Genomic DNA, 25,641 nt, shown 5'->3' with positions numbered 1-25,641 from the left:
TGCAGAAAACACAGCTGGAATGCAAAATGGCATTAAATGAGACCAAAGCATATATCAAAACTGCATCTTTTAGTTGTAGTTTTTAAATATTTTATCACAGGAAGAAAACTAAATGTCAAATTTCAGAACCAATTCAGAGTTAACAGGAAGGAACAAAGATGCCGCTGGAGAGGGGAACATGCCAGGAGAACTGCAAGTCATTGGTTTCTAAGTAGTTCTTGAAAGTCTGGAAACCTTCCTCAATAACCTTCCCCTGGCAATACCAGGAAACCATGCTGCTGAAGGGGCCTCTGCTGCCAGGGAGCGGGGCTGGACAGCAACCCCCCAGCCATCAGCTGCAAGAGGATTCAAAGCATCTTCTCACTTGCAAGGTGCTTCCCATGGTTCTTGCAGCAACTAACTCCTCGCTCCACAAGGGCTGGAGCAGCCTCACAGCGAAAGGTCCTCAGCACGCCCCCGTTCAGGTTACAGTCATTCGTTTCTCTGTGACCATTACTGCCATTGCACAGTGTATAAGCTGCATGCACGGGTGTTAAACACCGGCCTTGCTCCTGCCCAGAAGCAGGTGTCATAGAAACCTTCTAGGCAGGCAACGCAATGGTTTTATTCCCTGCTGACCTGCCCTCACATCATCCGTCTTTTGAACAGAGGAAGCCTGCCAAGCTGCAGGTTTGTCTTGCCTTGATTGAAAGGAAGCCGTTCTCTCCCCTTGTACTATGATTTCCACAGCTTCCCTCTCGATCCTTTTGGGAAATAGGAACTCCCTGACTGGAGAGAGCCCCACGTTGATCCCTGATAGCACAGCAACAAGCAACCTCCCAGACCCAAGTTTTCCAGCACAACCCAGCTCTGGTATTTCTACAGCTGCTTGTAAGCACTTTGCAGTTGATTAATTCCTCTTGGATCCTCTCTACATTGCCTTGTAACTCCATTATGCTGCTTCAAAATATTAAAAAGGACCAGAAGGACCCTGGGTCTTCCCACCACATGCTGCCCCTAAAGCAGGAAATTCCCTTGGCAAGGGGATATTTTGGGGAGGCGATGTGACAGGAGCACTGCTGTGTTGTAGGGCCTGGACTTTTGCGCTATCATTCCCTGTGAGACTATTACAGCTAAATATGTGTATTTATCAGCTGCTCTATTTTACATCAGAGGCTGGACTTGGAAAAAGGTGGTGATGAGGGTAGACAAAGGTGGCCAAGAGCCCTGGCAGCAAAATCAACACCTTCCTCCTGACCTAACATACACACACACACACACAGACACACACACACACATATTCTCTCTCCTTCTCATGTATTTACCTCAGCCAAGTAAAATTTTCTTTTTAAAAATAGGACTGTTTTGCAGCTTTTGCTGTGATAAGTTACAACTCTTTCTAAGTTCACTCCTGGAAAAAAAAAAATGCATCTTAACAATTACAGCTGAAACATTTGGCTGCAACCCAGCAAAGCCAGAGGGAAAGAAAGAAAGAAAAAAAAAAGGGTGGGTAAGGGAGAACTCACCACTGAAAAAACACACACATTCCTCTGTCAGACCCTTTCATCAGGGCTCTGGGCACGCTTTATGAACTTAAACCGAAACCTCTCAGCCTGCACGAATGGAAAGCTGCTACTTAAATAGGTCTCTGGCTAGTTGAGCAAAAACAAGGCAGAAAAGAAGAGAGTGTCCTGTTGCTGGAGGACCCTCCCTCTCTGCCCACCTTCTTCCCCTGATCCACCAGAGGTACCATCTGCTATTCCTGTAGAGTCTACAGATTTTTCCACAAATATCAGATGCCAGTGAAGATGCCTCCACAGACCAGCAATGGAGGGCTGAGAGGACAAAGTCAGGGATGCCCCAAGCCCAGCGCTATCACGCCTGGGGCTTGCGCTGCTTACAGCGGCTGCCTTGCGCACATAACTGCTGCAGCAAAGGCTCCCCCATGCCACCACCCCAATGCTCCCTTACTAATGGCAAGGGCTTAAATGAGCTAGATTTTTCAGAAAAAGCCTGGTCCCAGTGAGGTTTGTCTAGAGGCACTGAAAGAGCAGGCTGACAAGCCGTTTGCTCTGCTAGTGGTTAGCTGTGGTAGCACCTGAGGAGGCATGAGACACCGAGTTACAAGAAAAGTGCAAAGTTCTTTTTAAAAAGAAGGGGGAAGCTAAATGCCTGCGTTACTGCAATTCTCAGAGAGACACAGGGACAAAGAAAGTACTTGCAAGCACCTAGAAGAAAGCAAGAAGAACAGAAGTAGCTTTTTTCTTTTTTTTGGTCAAGAACATATCATGTCAAACCTATCTATTTCTCCTCTGCAACAAAGTAGCAGGCCTTGTGGGAAGGGATAAACAACAGACATCATATAAACTTGACTTTCGCAAATCTTGATTTAGGCTTCTAAAGTAGGCTCCTGAGGTGCTCTTGTGAGCAAGATGAGAAAATAATCCAGACGAAAGTTCAGAGGGAGAGCACTATACTGGTAGGTAAACTCTGTGCAGAGAATAATAATTATTCGCAGAGAATAATAATTATTCATAGCTTATGGTCAAAAATAGTTCCTACTTTCTATCCACTAGCATACCTACATCTCCTTTCTAGATTCCCTAGTTATGAGCTGGGCCTCAGGCAGCAGATGTATGGCTGGCTCAGGGCTGCCCAGGCCGGCCGACAAAACTACCGCACTCGCGTTACAGCCTTTCCTCAGAGCCTTTCCTCCTTCATTCAGCTGTCATCTTTCACGAAACTTGTAGAACCAAAATGTCCAGGGAGCATCTACTTCTCCATCAAAACAAGCTGAAATTGGTCCATGAGTTAAAATGTTTTCAAGAAGGGACTAAGAGAAACGGATAGCAGGATCCTTAGCAAACTAGGATAGAAGGCTGTTCAACAGGCCCATGTAAAAGGTGCTACAAGTAGATAGGAAAACCAACAACCTGAACACATAGTGGAGAAACAACTTGCTAGACAGCAAATCTGCAGGAGAGGAGCCTGTGGATTGCAAGCCAAGCACAAACAGCCTCCCACTGTCATACATGCACCAAAAGGCAAACATCCTACTGGGATATGTAAACAGGGATGCAACCCACAAGGTTGGGGAACAAAAGCCTTCTGCAAAGCCGCAGCCAGTGCTCCATGTGCAGTGCTGAACACTCATGCTGAGGAAGGCATGGCGGGGTCAGGAGAGCTGAGAGAAAAGCTGCAAAAGGTCCAGAAAAAACAGCCTGCGGGAGAAGGCTGAGCAAGCTGGAGCCAGTCAGTACAGAGGAGGTGGCTGAGCAGGGAAACAAGAGCAGTAATCTTTAAACTTATGCAAAAAGTGCTTTTTAAGGAGAAAGGGAATGAACCGTCCTGCAACTCCTTCGGATCCAGGATAGCAAGCCTTTCTACTTGTAAGGAAAGTGAAGAACTTGAACAGCTCACCTATAGAGGCTGTGGTGTCTCCATCCCTCCCTCCCTCCCTCTGATCAAAGAATGTGTTTGATAGATATCTGCTCTGATTTACACACAGTTGCTTCTGCCTCAGGCTGTTGCTCCAAATAATGCCCTGAAGTCTGACTTTACAACTCTTTGGAAATGTGGCCCAGCACCAACAACATAGCAGTTTGAACAATCATGGGTTGTGTACCACTTGACTTTTAGGGGACTGAATTGAAACTTCCCTTCCTCTAATGCATCATACGGCCAGCTTTCAGAGAGCAGAGCTCGTCAGTCTTGAAAGGATGAGTCTGGGCTGGATCCCAGAGCCATATGGGAACTGCCCCACAAACACACACAACTTTCCCAGGAGCAAAAGACTTCGGAGGCAGAAATGCCTTACTGGCTTCTAATACTGAATTTCTAGGGCATAGTCTGAATATGACAGTGAGAAGAGCCTGTTCATCCTGTTCTTTCCCAGATCCAGCAGCAGCAGCAGCAGGGATACAAATGGTATTGCAGCTAGCCTAAGAGGCATACATTCAGGAAGGCACCTCTCCAGGAAGGAAGGTGTAGGGGTTCATTACCTGTCCAGCACCCAGCCCACAGACCAATAAGACCTCCTCTATACACAGGTGAAAGCCCTTGGGATTTATACACCCTTTCCATACTGCAGGACTGTAAGGCAAGCCCAGGAGGCTGCCAGAGCTGCTCTCCAGGCAATCGGGGGCTTGGTACCAGTTCTGCAGCAGCTAAGCTCATCCTGAGAAGTGCCTCCAGTTTACTCAACTGCTACATTATGCACATAATCCTTTACAGACAAAGGCTGTCCTGCTTGCAGCCAATATATTACATGGTACAACCTGGACGTTGTACAGACTGTACAGGTCCCAGCTGCACAGCTCACTGACTCGCAGACAGCCCAGCCATGAGGGGCCGGATGCCGTCTTCTCCTGCAGCGGTTGCAGCAAAGGAAGGAGTTGTGACGACTTTACATTCTCATCCAGTTATACTGCTGCCTCCAAGATGAGTTGTTGTTTGCACCTTCCTTCTTGGACCTAGACTACATGTACAGCACTTGTTGGGTCAAGAGGGTTTCTCTTTGATGGATAGCTGCGGTGGTCCTGCCACAAGACTTTCTTCAGCCCTAGCCAGACTTGCTCAGTCCTCATCTTTTTGTGGTGGGTTTGTGATGAAGACTCACTTTCCTTCAGAGAAGACACTCTTTGCCTTTCTCGGAACTAGATGGGAACAGCATCTGGGAGCTTCGCCAGCACCAACGAGGTATGCACAAAGGCAAGTGCAATGCCTTAAGCAGGACAGCAACGGTCAATTTCCAGTTCTGCCACTGGTTTTTAGTCTGCTCACTGCTCATATTTTGTCACGTCTCCTAAAACAAGCAGCAATTCAATACTTTTGTGCCCCAGCTCCAAGGAAGCTGTTATTCCCTTATACCTGTAAGAGAATAACAACACTTCCTTTCACACTGGGGCTGGGGGCAGACGCACATAACCATAATGCAAGGATCTCACATATACAACAATGAACAGGGTGTCAAATAGGTGGGCATCTAACCTAAGAGACAGAAACACACATTACAAAGATCCGTTTTGCTAAGTAATTCTCAGCTGCTTCATTCCACAGAATAAATGTGCAATTTCAGAAATTCATTACAAGAGCTACTGAAAAACAATACAAAGCCTCACTGCAAGCATCCAGTCCTCCTCAGACAGTTCAACTCCACTCCTTTAAGTTACACTTGTCAGTATAGACCAGCTAAGTTTGCTTGATGTCTTCAGTCCTTTGCAGTTCCACCAGCTGGTCGTCTTTGATATCGTCCTTTCTGACTCTCCTGAATTTGAGGTACCAGTAGAAGCCAGCAATGGCCAGGAGAAGTATGAGAACCAGAGGTAAGTATAGGATAAAGTTCAGCAGTGGTGGAGACGAGCAGATCCTGGAGAAAACAGTTGACTCTGTAGGGAAAAAAAAAAAAAAAAAAGAAAAAAAGAAAGAAAAAAAGAAAAAAGCAAGTGAAGCCCAAGCCAATTTGACTTTTCATCTCCTTCTCTTTCTCTAGGATAGATTGTTATCATTTGTTCTTCATTCTTAAATACCACCGATTTTGAAGAATTCAGACACCATTTTTAAGGCTACCTGAGAAGAAGGGGGAGAGAAACAAGGTAATTTGCCTCAGCCTCTTGCTTGAGAGGTGAGATGGGGCCCGCAGCTCAGTCTCAGCTGAAACATCCTAATAGAGACAGCACAGCTCTTCAGCTAATTCATTCCAGACCAGGCGCCATAAGGAAAAGCCACGTCCAATTCATGCCTCACTCCCTGCCTGACACCAGCTACAGTGGGGTGGTAGAAGGTTGTTGTAAGAGGCTCTACCAGAGCAGAGAGGGATGAGGGGAAAGCAAAGGAAATAAGACCAAGGAGGAGGTCTCTGTCCCCACCCTAAACCCTTGTTCCTTCCCAGTCCTGCTGTACCACTGTCCCATTTCAGCTGTGCTGAACTTCAGGCAGCTGCTGACCCCATCCCTCTCCCTGGCACCTCCTGCAGAATGGCTCCCTGGCTGAGGTGGAGGCCGCCTGTACTGCTGATTTGGCTAGTTTGAAAGACTGGACTTGGTCAGTTGGCTGCTAGCTGAAGAGCCCCCATTTAGAGTCCCCATTTTTGTCCTGGGCTCCTCTCAGCCACCCATTATTCCTGGCCATTAAAGTCTCCTCACTTGATGCATGACCCCGACACCAAAGGATGTTCTCAGATATATCTGGGCTATTGTGAAGGGTCACGTCACTCCTTTGGGTCTGTTTTATCCATCCCAAAGTGTCATCGCTTCCCTTAGTTCTCCTCTTTAGCCAAAGCCTATGCACAGGTGCTTTACAGTTACTCTGCAGAACCAAGATGAGCATACACGTTTGTTAATTTGAAGTTGTCCACAGGGGACCCACATGGTCTCATGGGCTAGGTGTGAATTGAGGAACAAAGTGAACTAGAAACTGCTCTTCTTTCTGGAAGTGGCTCTCCACATTTTCCCCAATTTACTTCTCTACCTCTGAAGTTCTGCGTCCTGTCCATGCAAATGGAAGCAGAGCTTATTATCCCATAGGAAAACAGACAGAAGCCTGAATTAAACAAATGCCTCTGCAGTACTAGAGAAGTGTCCTAACAGCAGCATCAGGGATTACAACTGAAGTTACTCCTGGTTGCAGGTATTAACCTTAGCTGTGTCCCCCCCCAAGACAACTTCCTCTAAAAAACGCTGAAGTCTGTGAGCTAGAGAGGCATTCTCAAGATATCTTCATCATTGGAGAAACATAAAACAGCAAGGAAACAAACAGCTAATCTCTTGGGTTTGTGAAAGCCATGAAAATGATTTGGCAAAAGCACATATACAGAATTTGAGGAGAATTTTCCAGCAGTTACTGAGCAATTTTAGCAACAGTTATTTCAGCCAGCAATGGTTAACAAGAGGCAGAGGGAGCTGATGAAGGAGAAATCAGAGTGCTACAGGGAGCCATGATGGACAACAAGATGAACATAACAGCTATAGGGATGAAGTACAGTGAACCCTTTGTTATGCAGGTGTATCCAGATTAGCCCTGCTCTAAGTGCAGAGTCATACACAATGCGTGACTCCATGCAAACCCACGCCAGTAGCAGGCCCACAGGAGGGCACCGCAGGTCCCCTGAGCATCAGTGGTGCTGGTAGCTGTTGTATAACTACAAGTAGGTACCCAGGCTGGCTTTATGCATGGCAACTGCAGTGCTACAGCATGAGAGGATCAGCACCTTCAGCTGAACGAGGTACAACACGGTTGATTTCAAAGTTCATAATTTTTCTCCACATGGGTCATCTGAGCCTCCTATTTCCCCAAAGAGTCAACAAAAGAGTATTTCTTCCCTGTCAGCTACCTCCCTAGAAACACTGAGCCTGTCCAGTTGAGGGCTTTGCTTTTACTTATTTGAACCTCTGCATACAGAACCCATCTCTATTTCTGTGGCCTGACACACAACCCAGCTTGCACCAGGAGGACAGAGGCTGTTCTTAGAGGCCTCATTGGAGATCAACAGGCCAGGAAAAGCACACCCAGAATTTTTCCCCCTGCATAGTTAGTATTCTAGTCCAAGTGGCACAGCTGAGAGCAGTTTTGTGCACCTGATCTTGCCAAGAGCACTCAACTCAGCAACATGCTACAGACACAGGAGTGCTCCTTTTAAAGCCAATGGCGTCCTCCGGCCTGCATCTGCGGTTCGCTTAGCCAGAGCTCTCAGTGCCTCATCCAAGTGCCACCTCCAACATTCATGGTGCCAAGCACCCAGTTTTCGCCTTGCTTAGCAAGTCCCCCCACTCTGGCCCTGCTGCACCCTTGCTATTGGAGCTGGCACCTCTAGCAGAGCACTACCATTGCCACCCTGACACACACCACCAGGGCCGAGGGATGCCCTCACATGCAGCATGGCAGGGCGTTACCTGGTGGGAGCGTAGTGAGCCTCGTGTACCCTGAGAGCGCCGACGCTTGCAGAGCCCAGGCCTCCCCCTTGCTGTCCTGCTGCCATTCCTGCACCTGGCAGTAATACACCCCGGTGTCGCTTTCCTCCACGCTTCGCAGCGTCAGGCTGAAGTCACCAGCAGCAGGGCGGCGGAGGTGCAGCCTGCCTGCCAGGCTCTCCTGAACATACTCCACCGTGCCGTCGCGGTGGAGGCGCAGCAGGGGCCTCGCACCAGCGCGATCCTCCCCGTGGAACCAGACGGCAGAGACACGGGAGGCGGGCGGGCGCACACCCTGCAGCAGGCAGCCCACTGTTGCCTCGGCACCCTCCCTCACTGAGATGCTGTGGTTGGTCTTTCCCACATCCAGTTCACTCTCTGGGAGGGGAGGCAAGCAGAAAGAGCAGTCACTGTATTGCGCCGCTATAGAAATGCTCCCTCCCACACCCGCAACCTGATGGAAACCTTCCAGAGCAAAGCATGGAGGATTTGGACAGCCTGTTGGAAGAGCCTCAGAGATGTGCATAGGCCCCCTTGCTCCTATGAGACATATTCCCTGGGGCATTCAGCACACTCTCTCTGTCCCCTGTTCACCACCTTCTGTTGTAATGCTTTATTTTCTTCCCCCGTTCAAATAAGTGACAGGGCATTCCTTGGACCAAAAGCTATTTAGGAACCTGTAACTCTCTGATCCAGTTTATTTAGGGTTGCCATCTATATGTTAAGTCAGGCTGAGGGAGAGGCAGCCTGGAAGTACTGAGCCAGGGAGACCCACCATGCACCCTAGCAGTGCAGCACACAAAATGAGAGCAGCTGAGCATTCAGACTTGTTCTCAGTGACTAGATGCACTAGGATAAACAATATCTTGCTTCAGGATGCTCAGGAGTGTCAGGAAAGGGCTTCTCCTCTATTCACTGCACTGCACAAGCGATCAAGAGCACCACGTGTTGGAGGGAAAAGGCCACTTTGTTATGAAGCATTAGACATCTCCTGCTGCTGGAGGCAAAAATACCAGCTTCATTGGTTTGGGAGGATGTGGTGAATCCTCCTAATTCCCTATTTCCCTTTGAAGGGTACTGGCACCTCCTGCCTCTCCATGGAGCAATGCCATGAGTCAAAAAATCCCTAAATCTCAGATCTACACAGGAACATCTGCTTCTCTAAAGCCCCGTCAGCTTAGGAGAAGAGGCTAGGCAGGGACCCTAACCTCCTCCTGTGGCACCTATGCAAGAGAGAACCATTTGTTTACCTGAGATCTTTAATTCCAGTGTGGTCCTTCCTGATTCCCCCACTCCGAGTTTGTACCAGCCATCTGCCAGCCAGAGCCACTCCTCTACCACACAATAATAGCCACCCTCATCTCCATGGTTGGCAGACAGGATCTGCAGCCAGAAGACGTCGCCGGAGACCCTCTGGCTCTGGAACCTGGACCTCTGCATCAGAGAGCTGAACTCAGCCCCATATTCCAGTATGTTGCTGTAGTTGGCCCTTACAATTTGCAGCGGGATTGCATCTGCTGGAGAAGATGGCAGGAAGTACCAGGTGATGGCCAACTGAGCAGTTTTCTGGGCAAACATGATTCTGCATTCAATGGTTGCATCAGCACCGCCAGCAATCTCCACAGAGCTCTCTTTCGTAGCTACCTGAAGCTTGCTTTCTGAAATGGAGAAATAAAATTAATCATTAAAGCTGTACCTATCAATACCGGAATGCTAATAGGAAAAAGCATATGGCTGGCCTGCGAGCCCTGCTGAAAGAGGACAGAGGAGGAGGATGCTCAGAGGACAAAGACCCGTTAGCTGGAGCAGAAGGGCTGGGCAGAAAGGAGGAGGAGGAACAAACTCACGTATCCTTATTTGCACTTCGAGCACTGGCTGGGAATTACTGGGTGCCATGGGGCAGGAGAATAGCAGAAGCAGCTGTCTGAGGAATCATGAGGCACAAATGGGAAAATTAAGGCAGACTCCGTGTTGAAGCTTGGAGGCAAAGCCTATATCTGAAGCGAACGCGTCAGTCTCCCACTGACATCTCCCTATCACTAGGCTCGCACACAAGTGACAAAACCAGCCCACGGCTTTGGAGGCAATGAAGAATAAGCGTCTTTTATCTCAGGGAGACTAAAGAGTCTGTGGATTTCGCTAACAGTTAGTGTCTCGTCCACTTGCTGGTTATTAACTGGAAGCCGTATAATGTATTTCTGAATGTCCTTTGCGATTATACCTGGTAATTGTTCAATTAAGCACTAAATAGCTTAAAGGGAAACTCCCAATCCTTCCTGCAGCTCAGCGTCCCTCCCCCGTGGAACAGCGCAGCAGCAGTCCCTGTGAGCATGGCCACTGCTTCTTGTGCAGCTCCCACTGCACGTCACCTGGTGCTAGCATTATTGCTTGTTCTAAAGCAATGGAAAGACTGCAAATCAATCTCTTAGGCCTTTCAATGCCTCTGTTTCCCCCTCAGGCTTCTACTTGCGTTCACTAAGACACTATTTCTGTCAGACGGGGCCAGTGGCCAGAGAGTATACACAGGTATCTACCCAAGGATATACAGAAGTTACTCAGCACAAGACATCCTTCAGGGTCTTAAGGGACCACAGGCTGACTTTTCATTCCTGGATTTTCCTCGTATATCTGCTCAGTAGCTGAAAGCACTGCGCAGTGGAGGCTGGGATGAGATCCTAGCTGCTTTGATCTCAGGTACTGTTTGAGGGTAGGGTAAAGGATATGCTGAAAGGAACGATCCTCCTGCCCATGCAGAAAGTTTCTCCTCCCACCCTGAGCCACATACTCAGAGAGCTCTCCCTCACAAATCCTCGCTGAGGGACGTGACTACGGCAGGTCCTGGGCAGAGCATGTGGAATGGGAGCTCCCCACGGCTTCTCTCACAGAGGCTAATAGGGAAGCTGGTATGCAAGAAGGGAAAGCCTTCACATTTCTTTTCAGAATCGCAAAAATATTTCCTGCTCCACCGTGATCTTTCACAGTTGATCCTAAGCCTCATCTTCTCCCCTGGACTTCCCTGGCACTCTGGTCCACGTCCCAGGGAGCTCCCACCTCCCATAGGTCAGAGATAAATACGTTTTCCAAGACCTCTGGGTCCTCAGGTACCCATTCAAAACAGGAAGTCTGCAATCTGCTTTAGAGGCCATCGCTGCATCTCCCGAGACCAGTCAATACAAAATACCCTCTCTGATGGTTCTTGACACCCCAACTATTGTTTCTGCCTCCCTTTCAAATGTGTCAGCACTATCTCCTTGCTCACTTCCACTTATGCTGTTTTCTTTGCACACTGTTGCCCTTCCTCCTGGAGGAGCAGGCAGGACCTGGGTAATACAGTGGATCTTTCAAAAACCACCGTGCTAATGTTAACAGCTCCGTGCGATCCAAAGCGCCGGAAAGACCTGCATCTGGGGGAGTGTCTTCTCCTCCATCCAGTCAGTCCTGAAGGCACCACCCCAAAGAGGGGAGAGCAGCTGTGCCAGCAGGAGAGAGTCTCAAAGGAAGCCAGAAAAACAAAACCTCAAGGTGATTAAAGAGATACTTTAGCTCACTAGTTTAATAGATAGTATTTAAACCCTAACAAGGACTAAGAAAACAGCCATCACCTAAGCTTGATTTGAACCTCAGACAGGCCTGATGAACATCTGGGACAGCTTCCCCATGTCAGACCACCAATGTATGTTTTGCCCTGTCCCGCCTCTGTTGCTCCTGGGCAGTGGCATGGAGAGCCTGCTGGCAGAGGCACCCCACACAAGGGGCCCTGCCACCTCGCAAAGCCAAAAGTGCTCCAGAAAAGCTGGCCATTTGGCCAGGCTAGACTAAAAAGTGCATCTCCCTCCAAGTGAACTCCACCTAGAAGTACTGTGGGACCTGAGATGGACATATACAACCCAGGCTCTGTCCCCAAACCCAGACAGGCTGCCAGCAGCGGCTCGGGAGAGAGCAAACCACCCAGGGAGGCCCCTCGAGGGAGTAGGGCCCAGCCTAACATCCACTGGGCCAGAAAATACTCCAGAGAAACAAAGACTACTATAGCTCAGAGAGGAGACGAAGAAACCACTGTTAAGAGCGCTCAATTTTGATGAGAAAAATTGCTGTTATATTCTCCAAAAAGATCACCTCAAGAGGAAGCCAAGTGCTCACTACAAAGCCCCTTTCTTTCAGCTCAGAGGCTCCTGTCACTCATACCACTACTGCTAAAGATCAATCACCGAAAAGGGCAGACCAGCTGCCTTCCTTTCCCTTTGGCATATGAAGAAGTGCGTCTGTTTTCTCTTTCAATTTCAATTTAATTAACTAAGCCGAATCTCTCGTACGTTGCCTTGCTTTGAACGGTGCCTGCTGACAATGCGCTTTCCGTGAGCAAAAGCACTCTGTGGCTTCCAGCAACCTGAGCGCAGGTGGCTGGCGTGCCAGGGAATGGCTCACGCAATGCTCCCAGCAAATCGCTCCAGCGCCGGAGGGAGTCCACCATGGGCAGCCTCGTGGGAGCATCACCTCTGGGAGAGGGCAGCGAAGTGCATTACGGCTAGCTCTGCATCTGCCTGCCCAGGACACTAATTATCAGCCCCCACCAAGGGTCGGATGCTGAATTACCTGAGCAGTTTGGAGATGGAAAGGATTTGTGCTCCTTCCTCCTCTTTCATGCACGTCCCTCCCGTGGGAGGCTCCAGGCCAGATTCACAGCGGCATTTCAATGTCTAAAGTGCCTACTGACACTGAGCAGGGAATCAAGTGCCTAAGCGAAAGTCAAGAACTTGAATATCTCCGTGGGCTCCAACCATGAGATTTTATATGTTTGGAAATCAAATGGTGATTTTCATAATTTGCAGCTTGATTTGCTAGAATTTAGCCTTATCCCATTGCTGCTAGATTAGGTTTCCTTCCCAGACTTGTGCTGTGCCTTCCTAAATATCCTTTCCTGGCTTATGCTGCCTTTCTTAGAGTAATAGTACTTACAGCCAGCAGTTATCCTCCCACTACGTGTGTTATTCCCCTCCCAATTCCCAGTGTCTTTACACTCTTGCAATATCCAGTAATGGCTGCAATATATTTGGAGCCAAATGTCCTAATATCTTCCTGCTCTGCTGCTACTGTCTGCTCTGCGTAGACAATCTACAATTACACTTGCTTTTCTTAATACCATTTACATTACAAATGTGTGCCCAATCTGCTGACTATTGTCACCCCAGCCTCCCTCCTGCATCACTGCTCCACAGCCTCCCCTCACACCAGCTGGCTATAATTCAGGTGTAAAACAGAGCGCCTCAGTACTCAGCTCTACAGGGGCAGGCAGAAGAACAGCAACAGAGCAGGAGGAGAGCACCATGGAAACGAGCCCGAACAGGGAAGGAAATGTGTAAGGTTATGCTACAGCAAACCCATCAGTTAAAAAAACATGGAAAGTGAGTACTTTCAGTTCACTGGGTTGTGATCCCTAAAAGCCAAAGGTTAGAGGAAGGAGCATGTAATGCAAGGAAAAAAAAAAAAAAGTAAGAACTTTCCTTTGCTGATAGAACAGATACAAGGAAAAAAATCCCCGTTTTCTTGTGCCTGCCTCCATAGGCTCAGAGGTTTTGGCCTGGCCCATTCCTTTAACTTCTCCAGCAGCCACAGCCACAATCAGGGCAAGCTGCCACAGCTCTACTGCCCGGGGTGGCGCGCATGAGCAGAGGGGTCGACTCGAGGAATTTGGTTTATTTATGACATCCCTCTTCCATAAGAGGAATGAGCCTGTGGCTCCCTGGGAGATACTGGCAGGCGCCTGGGAGGCACAGACCCTGCCTTTAGTCATGGCCATAAAAGGGCAACGGCGCATGCAACTCCTTGCTGCGTGGCTCAGCCCATTCTCCCAAGGGCAATACCTCCACGCACAGCCATGGCAGGCAGAGGGAATAACCCGCTGCGCGTCAGACCCAGCTCCCAGCCCTGAAGAAAGGTTTAGGTGCTTCCTGCAGGCTGCACTCCTCTGCTGAGGGGCTAGGCTGGGAAGAGTGGCCGAACACCTCAATACACCTGGGAAAGCTCAGGAAAACGAGTGGAGGAAATCGACCTCCTGGCACCCGCTCTGGGGCAGCAGGGCTGTCCCATGGCTCTCCAGAAGCCCGTCATCATAGCAGGCACCTCTCACCCCCCTCCCTGGTGCTCAGCTGGGCTTCTTGGGCCCATAGCCAAGGGGAAGGTTGGCCTTCAGGGGAACTTCTTCCTCCCAGAGATGAAACTTAAAGCCTAATGGCAAGGTTGACCCCTATATGACGGGCCTAATCTGCAAATAAATGAGTATCACCACTCACTAACCGCAAACTTGCCTCTGAGAGCACTGTTAAGAGCCGTGGGCACTGAGGAAGAGGCACGAGGAGCGGCACCGCCTCGTGGGGCCCAGGAGGCAACTCCATCAGGGGCATCCCAGCCCTCAATGGTCCCAGTAAGCCTTTGTTATTTTTGATGGGTTTGGACAAACCTCATAACAAGACACTGCTACTGAGGAAACACACGTAATGCCACTTACCTGGCAGGGTGACTTTTATCCCCACGGCATTAGACCTCACAGCAGCAGCCGGCTGTCCCCGCGGCGGCGAACTCCTGCTCCAAACCCCCACCTCACACCTGTAGGTGCCCTCGTCATCCACTGTGGCACCATGGATCAGCAGCCTGGAGGAAGAGGCAGCCTTTGTCAACTGGGTTTTCTTCAGGAAGTGCGGCTGGGCGGTCCCCCATGCCACGGTGCCATCAGGAAGGACTCTGACCAGCTCCTGATAGTCCCTCGTGGGTCGGCTGGGCTGGAACTGCCACATCACAGACACCGGGACCTGCTCGAGGGCATAGCTGGCGCTCAGCTGGCAGAAGAGTTCAAAACTCTGAGCGTATTTGACGGTGGCAGTTCGGCTTATCAGCACAGCGTGCAAACCAACATCTGCTTGAGAGGAAGAGAGTCATTGGCACTGGACTCCCGAAGCCCAGCCAGTAACTGCACGCTACGTCACCTTGCTGTCACCCCTGCCCACGAGGCACCCTCTCCTGCTCCCCCAGCCATCTCGCAGGCTCCCCCTGACATGGTCTGGACTTGCCTTATTTTCCAGCTGAATTCAGTGCTCTTGATGCTGATAGGTGGATAGCATTAGCTTCACTATAGGAGAAAAGCTTGATGCAAAGCCCGCTCCGACGCCTTGCCCCTCTCCTGCACGCGCAGTACCAACCCAAGGCAGACTTTTCCCTGCCATGTCAGTGCGTCCCCATGCCAACAAGCAGTACTCTGCCTTATTTTGCACTATGCAAATCTCGTCAGTCTGATGCCAGCCAGACTAAGGGTAACCCCAGTCCTACCCCCACTCTGTTCAGCCAATGCTTGCCTCCACTTGTGTCCTGTGATCACAGCCTGAGCCACGGGCGCTCTCCACCAAAACCCAGGCCCGTATTGCTCTTCCAGGCCCAGACCCACATCTTGTCCACCCATGCAGCGTTAGCGACATTGCCTGCCCCATGCCCCGCTCCTTCACCCCAGGCCCACGCAGCTCTGGGTACACCCTCTTCCAGGCTCATGTTGCTACACCAGTCTTCCCAGTCACACCTCATAGCACCAAGCTGGGGATTGCACTGTGCCTCTCTCGAAGCAGTAGTGCGCCATTTCAGATACGGAATCGCAGTGCTGTCTGCCACTCACCTCCTCCCTCTCCCTCTTCTGCTGTGCTGTTTGTTTATTGTTTTCACTCTTTGTAAAAGAACTACTACTGTGGCCCACCCAGTGGTCTAGGCACCCATCACAGAAATAATGACAGGAAAAAAAAATTAAATTACAGCCAAACCTGTCTCTCCATAAATGCATCCTTTCCATCAATCAAAAGGTGACAAGACATGGGCTCTGCATGCCTGGGAAGTTAGCAAATCAGTGCTCAGAAAGGACGCAGGAGAAGCAATCAGGTGCCAAAGCCAAGGGCATATCACCGACAAAGGCCACAGTGCAATTCAGCAAGGGCTTTTCTTGAGCTTAATTACCCTAAGCAATTATGCTGATAGAACACATATTTTGCATTTGCAGTTAAAGGATCAGTTAGAAAGAACTGCTAAGCAAACCACTGCCTTCCAGATCTCCAGGTATTTTAGCAGTTACCTGCCATTTCCCTCTCTGAAACATGCTATGGAGGACTCGAAACCCCTGTTATAAGTGAGGAAACTGAGGCACTTCAGTGGCAAGCAACTGACCTCAGATCACCTAGCGACAGCAGTGGAGCTCAGCACGCAGACTTCATTCCTAGCCTTGGGTTCCCATCAGTGTACTGCCTTGCCTCCCATCACATGTGCATCCAGCTTGAAAGCCACCAAAAGCGGGTGGCCCAACTTACCAAGAGGGCTGACCGTCACTGCAGTTTCCTCAGCCTGCGTCCAGCTCTTGCCTTGGGACCACTCCACCACTTCACACCTGTAAGACCCGCCGTCGCTTGCAGACGACGCGTTGGCGATCACCAGGGTGAAAGTGCTAGAGTCTGCTTTCTCCAGCCTGATGCTGCCCTGCGCACCACGGTCCTGGTAGGCACTGCCTAGGGTCAACGAGCCGTCCCGCTCCATGGTGGCCACAAGGGCTGGTGGGCCCTGATGTTGCTGCAGGTGCCACCACCGCACAGACAGAGGGTTGGTCGTTCCCTGCACCTTGCAAAGGAAGATCAAGGTATCTCCCGCCATTATCTGCGCCGTGCTGGTGGACATGGACAGGTGCATGCAGCTTTCTGCAAACAACAGGTACTGCATTGGAGGGGACTGGTTTTTTTGTCATCAGAGAAAGCCAACGTATTGTTACATTAAACAGAGAGACTAGATAAAACTTGGCACCGAAAACTGAAAGGAATTGTCTGAAATTTTCAACTTTTTCTTATAACCTTTGAGAGTTTTTCTTTTTAATGGCTTTCCTGGGACACTGATACATAACAGAACATTAAAGAAATATAGAGTCCCACCAGGCAGATTTTACTTTTCCCACCACCTGCCACATCTAAATCATCATAGTCTAGCTGTGACAAGGAAACCAAGAATCTGCTATGCAGCTTTGTTAGAGTGGTTTCTCACAAGTCACCCCCCCCCCCAAAATAGAGAGACCACCCTAATGGAAACGACAATGATCCCCTTTAGCAGAATCTGTTATCCTGAGCTCCTCAAGAGAAGCAGCAGGGGCTGCTCACAGGTTTTTGTGCCAAAGACTTAGAAGTACTGGACATAGTGTCCTCAGAACTCTACCTATTTGTCCCAAAACTTGTAGCAGAGAGACCGAACTAAACGTTTATATTTGGTTGACAGTTGCTGCACTGTCATGCTAATGTTTACCAGAGCAAATGTTTTTCTCACTGTTACCTGCTGAAAACTGTGGCACATGTGCACTCTGCTACAAACAGCAGTTGTATTGTGGACAGGTCCCTATCAAGATTACGCCAGACCTGAAGCATTCCCCAGTCAGTGATCACCACAGGCTTCACCTAGAAGAGCCAAGTAGATTTGCTAACCTATTGGCTTCACGTTGACTTTGAGGTCAGACGACAGCTTGGTTTGGATGCTCCGAACGTCTCCAGGAGCCTTCTCCACTTCTGAAATCGAATAGCTGTACGTACCTTCGTCCGTCAGTCTCACCTCATATACGGTGAAGACATAAACTGTATCACTTTGCTTGAAAGCTTGGAGCTGCCGCAGTGTGGCTCTCTCCTCATATTCCTTCTTCCAAATCAGCACTCCACTTGGGTCAACCCTGGCCACTTCAGTGCTGTTGAGGAGCCAAATCACCTGGAACTGCCTGCCACGGCTGTTCTGGGCTCTCACACAGCAATTTAGCTGCAAGGTGTCACCTTCGGAAAGGGAGCTTTCAGCGGCAGCAATGGTCACATGGAGATTTTTATCTATCGGCAAGCAGAAGTAAAGTGGGTGTTGGTGGCCCTTTTCAGACTTCCCGGTCACCTGGCAGCTCCAATGGATACACAGAGGGAGAGGAGGAGGAGTTTTCTACTCAGATATTTTCTGTCATTAGGGAAGTGATCTAAATGGGAAGTTTTCACCACTGAGAGAAGCTGGTCAGCTCCAGACTCTAACTGTTGGTCACAAGGGGATGAAGCACCACTGCAGCCATGAAGCCAAGGCTCAGCCCTGTCAGGACAGCTAACAGCTTGGGGACTACAGCACCTACTCGGACGGCATTGAGCTGCAGTCACCCTGGCTCCGCTCAGGCATCCGAACCGTGGTCTGCCCTGACTCAAAGGTATCAAGGAAGGCTTGACTGCCTTGTCGCCTGGAGCTGTTCTGCATCACATAACAAATATCCCTTAAACCCGAAAGGGCTACCAAGGGCCTTTGTAATTCAGTGGCCATTTTAATTCAGCTGTCTGTGACGGGAAGTGGCATGCAGTGGCTTGCATTCAAGTTCCTCGTCTGAATTTGGCAAAGCTGGTTCTCCCATGCTGCAGATGTCACTGGCTACTCTGGGATGGATAAGAATGGCTCTCCAACTTGGAGAATTTTTGGATTAGTCCCTAAAACAAGCAGAAATTTCAAGAACTGTCATAGGATGCCAAGGTTTCAGAAGGAAGTAAGAATTGCTGAAGATTATCCAGCCTGCATCTTATTCCTTTTATCTACCAACTGCATGTGCCCAGCAAAGAGGATAGTAACAGGGGGACCATAAAATAATCTTTAACTTGGTGGACCTTCTTGGTCAGTCAGCCACACCTGAACTAAGGGTCCCTGTCTCTGGGTCCTATGATGCGATCCACCTTCCTCACAGGGCATTCAAAGCCTTGGCCACTAATATCCCCAGGCTGCTCGTGTTGGCCTGGATGAGGCTCCTCCAACAGTTCTCAGAGATGGAGTGTGGCTGAAGGCAGAGACCTTCTGGGGCGCTCTGAAACCCCACACAGAGCTCCCGCAAAGTAGTGATGCTGTGCAAAAGCAGAAGCTACAGCAAAGCCCCTGCTCCCTGGGCAGGCAGCCTGTGTCATGCAGCCTGCATCATGCTGCTCCATCTCCTTGGGCTGCTAGTGTACCTCCCATGTCTAGCAGGAGGGACAAGGCTGTATGCTATGGTTTCAAGGTAAAACAGAACAGCTCTCAGACTGCTAGGAGGGCTCAAATAATTTACTGAAAACAAATTACCCTGTTAATTTAAACATTGCTTCATAAACAATTCACGAACAGGAATCTCAGTCACTGCAGATACGTTTGGCATCCCCAAATATTTGCGTGAGAGTTTATAGAAACCATTAGAGCACATGGCCACGGCTGGAGCAGTGGCCCAGTCTCGCACTGATGGGGCGCTTGGCCCCAAGGCTCCGGCTCTCCCATGTAGCTCTGGAGCAAGCCCTGCAGACACGACTGATGGCTTACGTGCCTCCATCCAGTCATCCCCTCCACCCCCACCCCATCTAATACAACCATCTGGTTCTCTTTTTACAGCTATTGCCATACTTCTACTCTGGACAGGTGCTACAGTCCAAATATTACACTTTCACAGGGTTTCTCTGTTTCTAAATGATTGTCTGGCACTGGTACCTGAAGGCACACACCACCAGGCACGTCGAACCCTTTTAAACAGGCGAATGCAGAAGAGCATGCTAACTACAACTGCTCACCAGGCAGCAGCAGGCGTGGAAAGCCATTGCTCTGAACAGTGTATGAGAGGAATACAACTTGGCCAGCTTTCAGGGACCAGGCTCTCACAGGGGGAGACAGAACTCGTTCCTGGTGTCTTGCCCTCACTGAGCTGCACCCACACCACATGTTCCTTGCTCATCTGTTTCTTTGGTTTCCTGCCCTGACTCACCGCCCTCGCACGCGATACCTGCTCCCCTCACCGCACTTGCTGTGCAGGCTCCTCCACTACCCGCTGTCGCCTCCACGCTCAGGCCAAGCCTCGGCCACCTCGCTGAGGTGGTTACCCCCCCAGCCCTCTCCACTGGCTTCCTCACATTCAAATACACTGTTTAACTAAAGGGTTTCTCTCCCACTTTCCTTGCATTGCCACCCCCCCAGACTCTGTGGGGAGCCGAACCCCGTGTCCTGAGCTTGCGTGTCCTCGCAACCTCCAAAGCCTCCTCCACTCTTGCTGCCTTCCTGCCTGCCACTCTGCTGTTTGCAGGAAGCCCTTCATTCTCCGCACGATGCTGGTACCCACGAGGGCAACACTCTCGTCAGCCTCCAAGTCCTTTTTATAATCCCCTGGGAGAGACTTACTCATTTCACTACACATCACTGTATATTTTGTTAAAGGGCTTAGCTTTGATTAGACAGCAGCTTTGCCTTGGCTGCTGCATACTAGGCGAGGTGAAATTTTGGTGGGAAAGAAAGATTTTTCCCTTCCTCTGAGCACAGCTAGCCACATATACGTGGAGAAAGCGCAGGGTGAGGAACCACAGCAAGCAAAGGGCTTGCAGCAGGAGGGAAGGCTGGCAGGGCGCTTGGAGGAGCGGGGGGCAAACATGCACTGTTGAGGACATCTCGAAGCAGAGAGAAAGAGGGCTTCTCAACGGCCCTAGACAAGGTGATGCTGAGCTTGTAGAACCCAGGAGTCACAGGAGGCTGCTGGGCAGAGAGAGACAGAGGGAAAAGGAGATGCCCAGCAGGGACAGAGCGAAGTCAGGGAGGATAGGCAGCAGTGGAAAGCGACTGGTTTTCAGACTTTTCTATTTTACTCTATCTCGCCCATAGTAGCAGGTCCAAGTCTCCTCCTTCTAAATAATTAATTCTACATTTTCCTAGAGCATAACCTAGAAGTTTGGTGCACCCACTTCAAACCAGTCTGACCCACAGTCCCATCACAGCCACATATGAAAAGCTAGAAGGAGATGAGGGAGCGGTCTAATAAGTGGCAACACCAGTTGCTCTGGAGCCCAACAGACTCGTGACAGCTCGGACAGACAAGCCAACCCCAGCAGACACTACTGAGCCGTGCAACACATTCAGCGCACCCGCTTGCCCCTCAGCACCCCCAGCTAATGCACTGCAATGGGCAGATGACTGCCATATACTTCAGTCTCGGAGGCCGTGAGACCCTCAAGGCAGTCTAACAACATGCTTTTCCACATACTTGAACTTAACGTTGCCAAGGAGCCAGCTTGCTGCAGGCACACACTGTTCTCTCTGCTAACACCTCGGCTTAGGTCTGCGATGTTACACGATTGCCGTCAGCATAAAAAAAACAGTCAGCACTGGCTGGCCTGAAAGGGGTTGAATTGCATGAGCGTCTGAAGTGAGAAGCACCGACGGCTGTGCATCCCATACCCCGGGCTGCCATGGCCTCGCACCCAGTCTGCCTCTCTCGGTGCCTGGATGATGCAGCCGTAGCCACGCTGCACGGCCTATCCGTGCAGCCAGCTTCTCTCGCCAACGTTGAGCGCAGGGCTGCGGCAGAGACAGGCAATCCTGCTCTCCACGAGAGCTGGGGGTACCAATCAGCGGTCCCACGGGGCCAGAGCAGGAGCAGAAGCAGGCACTAGCTGTGGCCCTCCAAGTAACCCTTGCCTGCCACTGGGGTACTGCATGGTTACTACATATTTGGAGGGGATGACACCTCCCGGGGACCCCAAGAGGCATCCCTACCTCCTTCCCCTCGCCCTGCAAGCTGAGCAGCAGCACAGCCCACTCACCCTGCGGGCTCTGGGCTTGCAAGCTCTCACAGCCCTACCTCATGGGGGATGGGGAGGAAAGCATTGCATTGACTGGCTCAACCCCCATGACATCATGGTGAGTCACAAATTTCAAGTTTTCATTCACTGGTTTTTAACAAGATAAAAACTATACCTGCCATAACGGTCACCAGTGCTAAGCCCTTCCTGGGCGTTGCTCTGCCCTGAAGCTGGAGTGCTGGATACTCCACGTTAGTGCTGCCTGGGGACCCCTGACTTCTGCATATGCCTCAGGAGCTGCAAACCCTCCAACCCATGGGACACAGACTTGTGCCCAGAGGAGAAAAAAGAGAAGTTGGTTTACTCTGATGCTCAGATGCTGTTTCCCCTAGATCTTCAGCCCGCTGGCTTTGGTTCAAGTACGTGGGAGCAAAGAGGCTCTTGTGGTACAGTCTCACGACTGCTAAAGGCCACCGAAAGCTGCTGTTACACCAGCTTCAGTGCACATGTGAATTGGAGCTGAAGTGCAAGTCTGCAAGGGCCTTACCTGGGCTTGTGACTATGAGTGATGTCTTCTCCGTTTGCTTCCGGGAAATGTCCTTCCACGTCTCATCGGGATCTTCAATCCACTCAGCTGCTTCACAGTATAGCTGGCCTTGGTCAGATGGCTTTACTCCCCTGATGGAGAGCTTGTACGTGGTGTTCCCAACCTTGTCCAGCCGCACATCCCCTGTCAGAAACCTCTGCACGTAAGAGGCCCCTGGCCTCAAAACAAAATCCTTGGACAGGGTAAGGATCTCCTTAGCGGGGCTGTCTCCTGCTCCCTGAAGACAGTACCAGCCAACAGAGAGATGCGTGTGCTGGGTGGTGGATTTCGACACCTCACAGGTGAGCTCCACTGCATCCCCTTCAACGCGGGTGAGAGCCTGGGGCTGCATGGAAACCGAGAGGGTGTCCGCGATCACTGGCCACAAGGGGAGAAACACAGAGAACATCTGGTCACTGGAAGAAATGAGTTGCTGGTTACTACAAAACCAGACCCAAGCCCTCAGGGATCTGACAATGTAGCAGAAATATCTTCTGCAGCTGATTGACAAGGCCTTAATCAGATTATGCCAAAGTGTGAGGTGCTTAAAATCTCAGTAGGAAAGAAAGCACAGTGCATCTCTCTAGTGCTTTCTTCAGTCATGCTATGGGCAGTGTCAAGCAACCTTGAACAGATCAACATCCAGCCCCTTCCTGTCCCTGCCAGCGCAGGCTGGCATGATACCAAAGGATAAAGGAGAAAACAGGCGTGAATACTAAGCACTCAGGCCTCTGGAAGTGCTGTACTACCATGTAGATCCGGAGACCTTGTAACAGGGCCTTTTCTTTTGCTTCTCCACTCAGCCGCATCCCCTCTCCCAGTACTCTGCAGGAGGTGTTCCCTCCCCCTATTTCTGTGGGCATCCCACTTGGGTCAAGTCCCATACACCCCTGACCCAAGAGGACACCACCAGTTAACGCTCACAGCCTAAAAGCTCCTACCATCTCAAGTACTTGGCTGTGAAATGCTGTGGCTGCATCAGGAGCTGAGGTTAAAGTTGGGATCTGGGGCAGTATAGGCTTCCTTTTCCCTGCAATGGGTAGGCTAGCAATCCCACAGTGGGGAGAGAAGAAAGAAAATTTTTGCCTATCATTCTCATTATTCACTCTTTTCACCAGCCATCCTGCCAGAGAAGCAGAGTGACTCCTTCTCCCCATCCATGCTCTCTGCAGCACAGGGGGGGAGGCAGCAGGAAACCCACCTGTGCTTTATACCCACATGCACTGTTTTCACTGTGCATGGAATAGCATGTCCGCCCCAGGAATTTTGCCCCTTAAGAGCATCAGTAAGGAAAATGCAAAACTCAAGTTACCACGGCCCAGCAGCTGCCCAGCAGGGAGTTGGGTTCTTCTTTGGGACCCACCTGAGAGGTTCGTCTTGGCGCTGTAGCTCCCAAAGTACCTCTCGTCGGTGGTGGGCGTGTGGCACTCGTACTCGCCGGCGTCGCGGTCCTGCAGCTCGGTGATGTGCAGCCGGGCTGCGTCGCCCTGCAGCCGCTCCACGTAGATCTCCCGGCTTCGCACGCGCTGGGTATAGATGGCGTAGGGGAAGGACGGGTCGGCAGTGCTGACGATCTGCACCTCGCGCTCGGGGGCCGACGGCAGGTAGATGGACCACTGGAAGTTCTGCTCCGCCGGCCCCTGGTAGCCGCTCACCCGACACCACAGGGTGACGTGGGAGCCCCTCACTCGGTAAAGCAGCCCCTTTTGAACGGTCACCACCCGCTGGCCACTGCTCAAGCCTGTCAGCAAATGGTCATCACAAATGTGTTTGTAGGAATATATGCTATTTCAGAGGTGTACAGTCGGAATAGCAGCAGGTCTGGGTATGCACTGGACTGTGATATAATACTTAAAACATTAGTCTGTTTGGTTATTCTTCTGAAGCATGAAGCCCCAGGGACTTTAGGACGCAGTATAATTATAAGAACAAATCACGTAACACAGGCTTCCAAACTTTCCCATATCCCAACATACTGGGTCACACAACAGAGGCCAGAGCATCACAGCTACCTAGCTGAAAAGCCAGCTGTTCAGGGGGAGCAGCAGCCAGGATGAGCTCAGTGGAAGAGCCTTGTAGCATGGAAAGATGAAGAGAGCCAAGCACTTGGAGTCCACAGAGGCCAGGGAGCAGGTGCCAGAGTCGACTCTTGCCAGAGACAGGGATGCAGTGCCTAAGCCAAGTGCCCCAGTGGCTCAGCCGGGGCACATTACACAGCAAAGGGAACTGGCAGGCTGGGTGCAAGAGATAGCTCCACGGACAGGTCAGGCCTGTGCTTGGGAAAGTAATGCAGGTGAGAGCTCCTCCAGAGCAAGGGGGCACCCGGAGGCATGCCAGGCTCTCTCCTTTTCTGTCTGCAGATGGTTTCAGTAGGAAAGACTAGGGAAGAGGAGCACCCCACACGCCACCCTCCTCCCCTCTCTGGGGAGCTCCCAGAGGGGACGCTTGGCTCTGCACTTTGCACTATTTCCCACCACACATGCTGAGCAAAAACACCCATGGGGATGCAGGCACCGAGCCAAAAATCAACACGGGAGACCAGGCCAGGGAACACAGGGGCTCATGGCACAGATTAAGCTGCCTCAGGCACCCCACCCCACAGAAGGGGGCAAAAAAAACCCCTCCCTTGCACCCCCCAGCAGACAGCAGTCTCACAACAAGGGTCCGCACGTCCCCTCACCAAAACCCAGTCAGGGGTTTCATGCTTCAACATGAAGCCATAGCGGAAAAAGAAGAACATACCGCTCAACCTCTTCCTGCAGCCTCAGAACCGGAGCAGTGCCAGGCTGCGGGGGGACTGTCCTCACCCCACGGCCCAGGTGAGGCACCCTTCAGAGCCACCCAGTCTGGTAGGACCTCAGCCGTCCTCTTCAGGAAGTTGGACAAGAGCAAAACAGCATTTGCAAAGCCCGCAGAGACCGGCTGCAACATCTGACCCAGCGTGGATCTCCCTCCAGAAAGTCCCTACTGCAGTGCAGGGCACTCACCCAGAACAAGGACAAGGGCAGCTCCCAGGCACTGCACCAGTCCCATAGGAAACGGCTCCGCTTGAGTTCTCTCCTGGAAAGGTGGCAGAAAACTTCTGTGAGATGGCAACAGCCACCCCACTTTTGAAAGCAGCTGGGAGGAAGCTGTCAGCCTCTGATTGCAGTTTCCTCTATTCAGAAAAGGCGGGGAAAGGTTAGGGAGCAGAGAGTGAACGATGAAGTAATTCACAGCTCAGATGCAATATCCAGGACCTCGGACCCAACCGTGCTTGGGAAAGGCTGTGTCCAAGCCCTCTCCCACCACTGCTTGCACACAGTGCTGCTGACCTCACCACACAGCACAGATGTGGGCTGGCTGCACAGACCAGGTGCTCTGCACCACAGACTGTGGCTTTGCCATCTCTGTAGCATCTCACATGCAATACATGCTATACAGCAAAGCAAGAAGGCTCACCTCTCTGTTACCACCCTGCCTTGCAGCTCCCGCTTCCTCACCCACTGTGTTGCATTAAGTGTTTTGCTCCCAGCCAACAAACAGGGTGATGGACCTGACCCCTAGTAGGATTCACCTCCTCCTGTGGGAGGGATGAGGGCAG

General features: G+C 50.8%; 1 protein-coding gene across 4 annotated transcripts; it reads right to left on the bottom strand.

Annotated features, from left to right (window-relative positions):
• Positions 1-752: 752 nt before the first annotated feature.
• On the bottom strand, positions 753-25,374 carry CD101 (CD101 molecule). 4 transcript variants are annotated; one of them, XM_068910163.1, is made up of 9 exons: positions 25,046-25,374; positions 23,422-23,584; positions 22,020-22,474; positions 17,372-17,758; positions 16,223-16,603; positions 14,392-14,799; positions 9,137-9,544; positions 7,869-8,264; positions 753-5,366 (listed from the first exon to the last, which is right to left on the bottom strand). In XM_068910163.1, the coding sequence occupies exons 1-9, from the start codon at positions 25,089-25,091 to the stop codon at positions 5,170-5,172; spliced, it is 2,841 nt and encodes a 946-aa protein (XP_068766264.1). In that variant the 5' UTR covers positions 25,092-25,374; the 3' UTR covers positions 753-5,169. The 4 variants fall into 4 exon arrangements, with proteins under 4 accessions (XP_068766264.1, XP_068766256.1, XP_009681006.2 ...); XM_068910155.1 differs by having other exon boundaries at positions 22,020-22,436; positions 23,422-23,799; positions 25,046-25,351; XM_009682711.2 differs by having other exon boundaries at positions 14,392-14,796; positions 22,020-22,436; positions 23,422-23,799; positions 25,046-25,347.
• Positions 25,375-25,641: the final 267 nt, after the last annotated feature.

The sequence above is a fragment of the Struthio camelus genome, chromosome 1, assembly GCF_040807025.1.
Source record: "Struthio camelus isolate bStrCam1 chromosome 1, bStrCam1.hap1, whole genome shotgun sequence".
Taxonomy (NCBI): Eukaryota; Metazoa; Chordata; class Aves; order Struthioniformes; family Struthionidae; genus Struthio; species Struthio camelus.
This window is presented reverse-complemented; position numbering and strand designations above follow the sequence as displayed.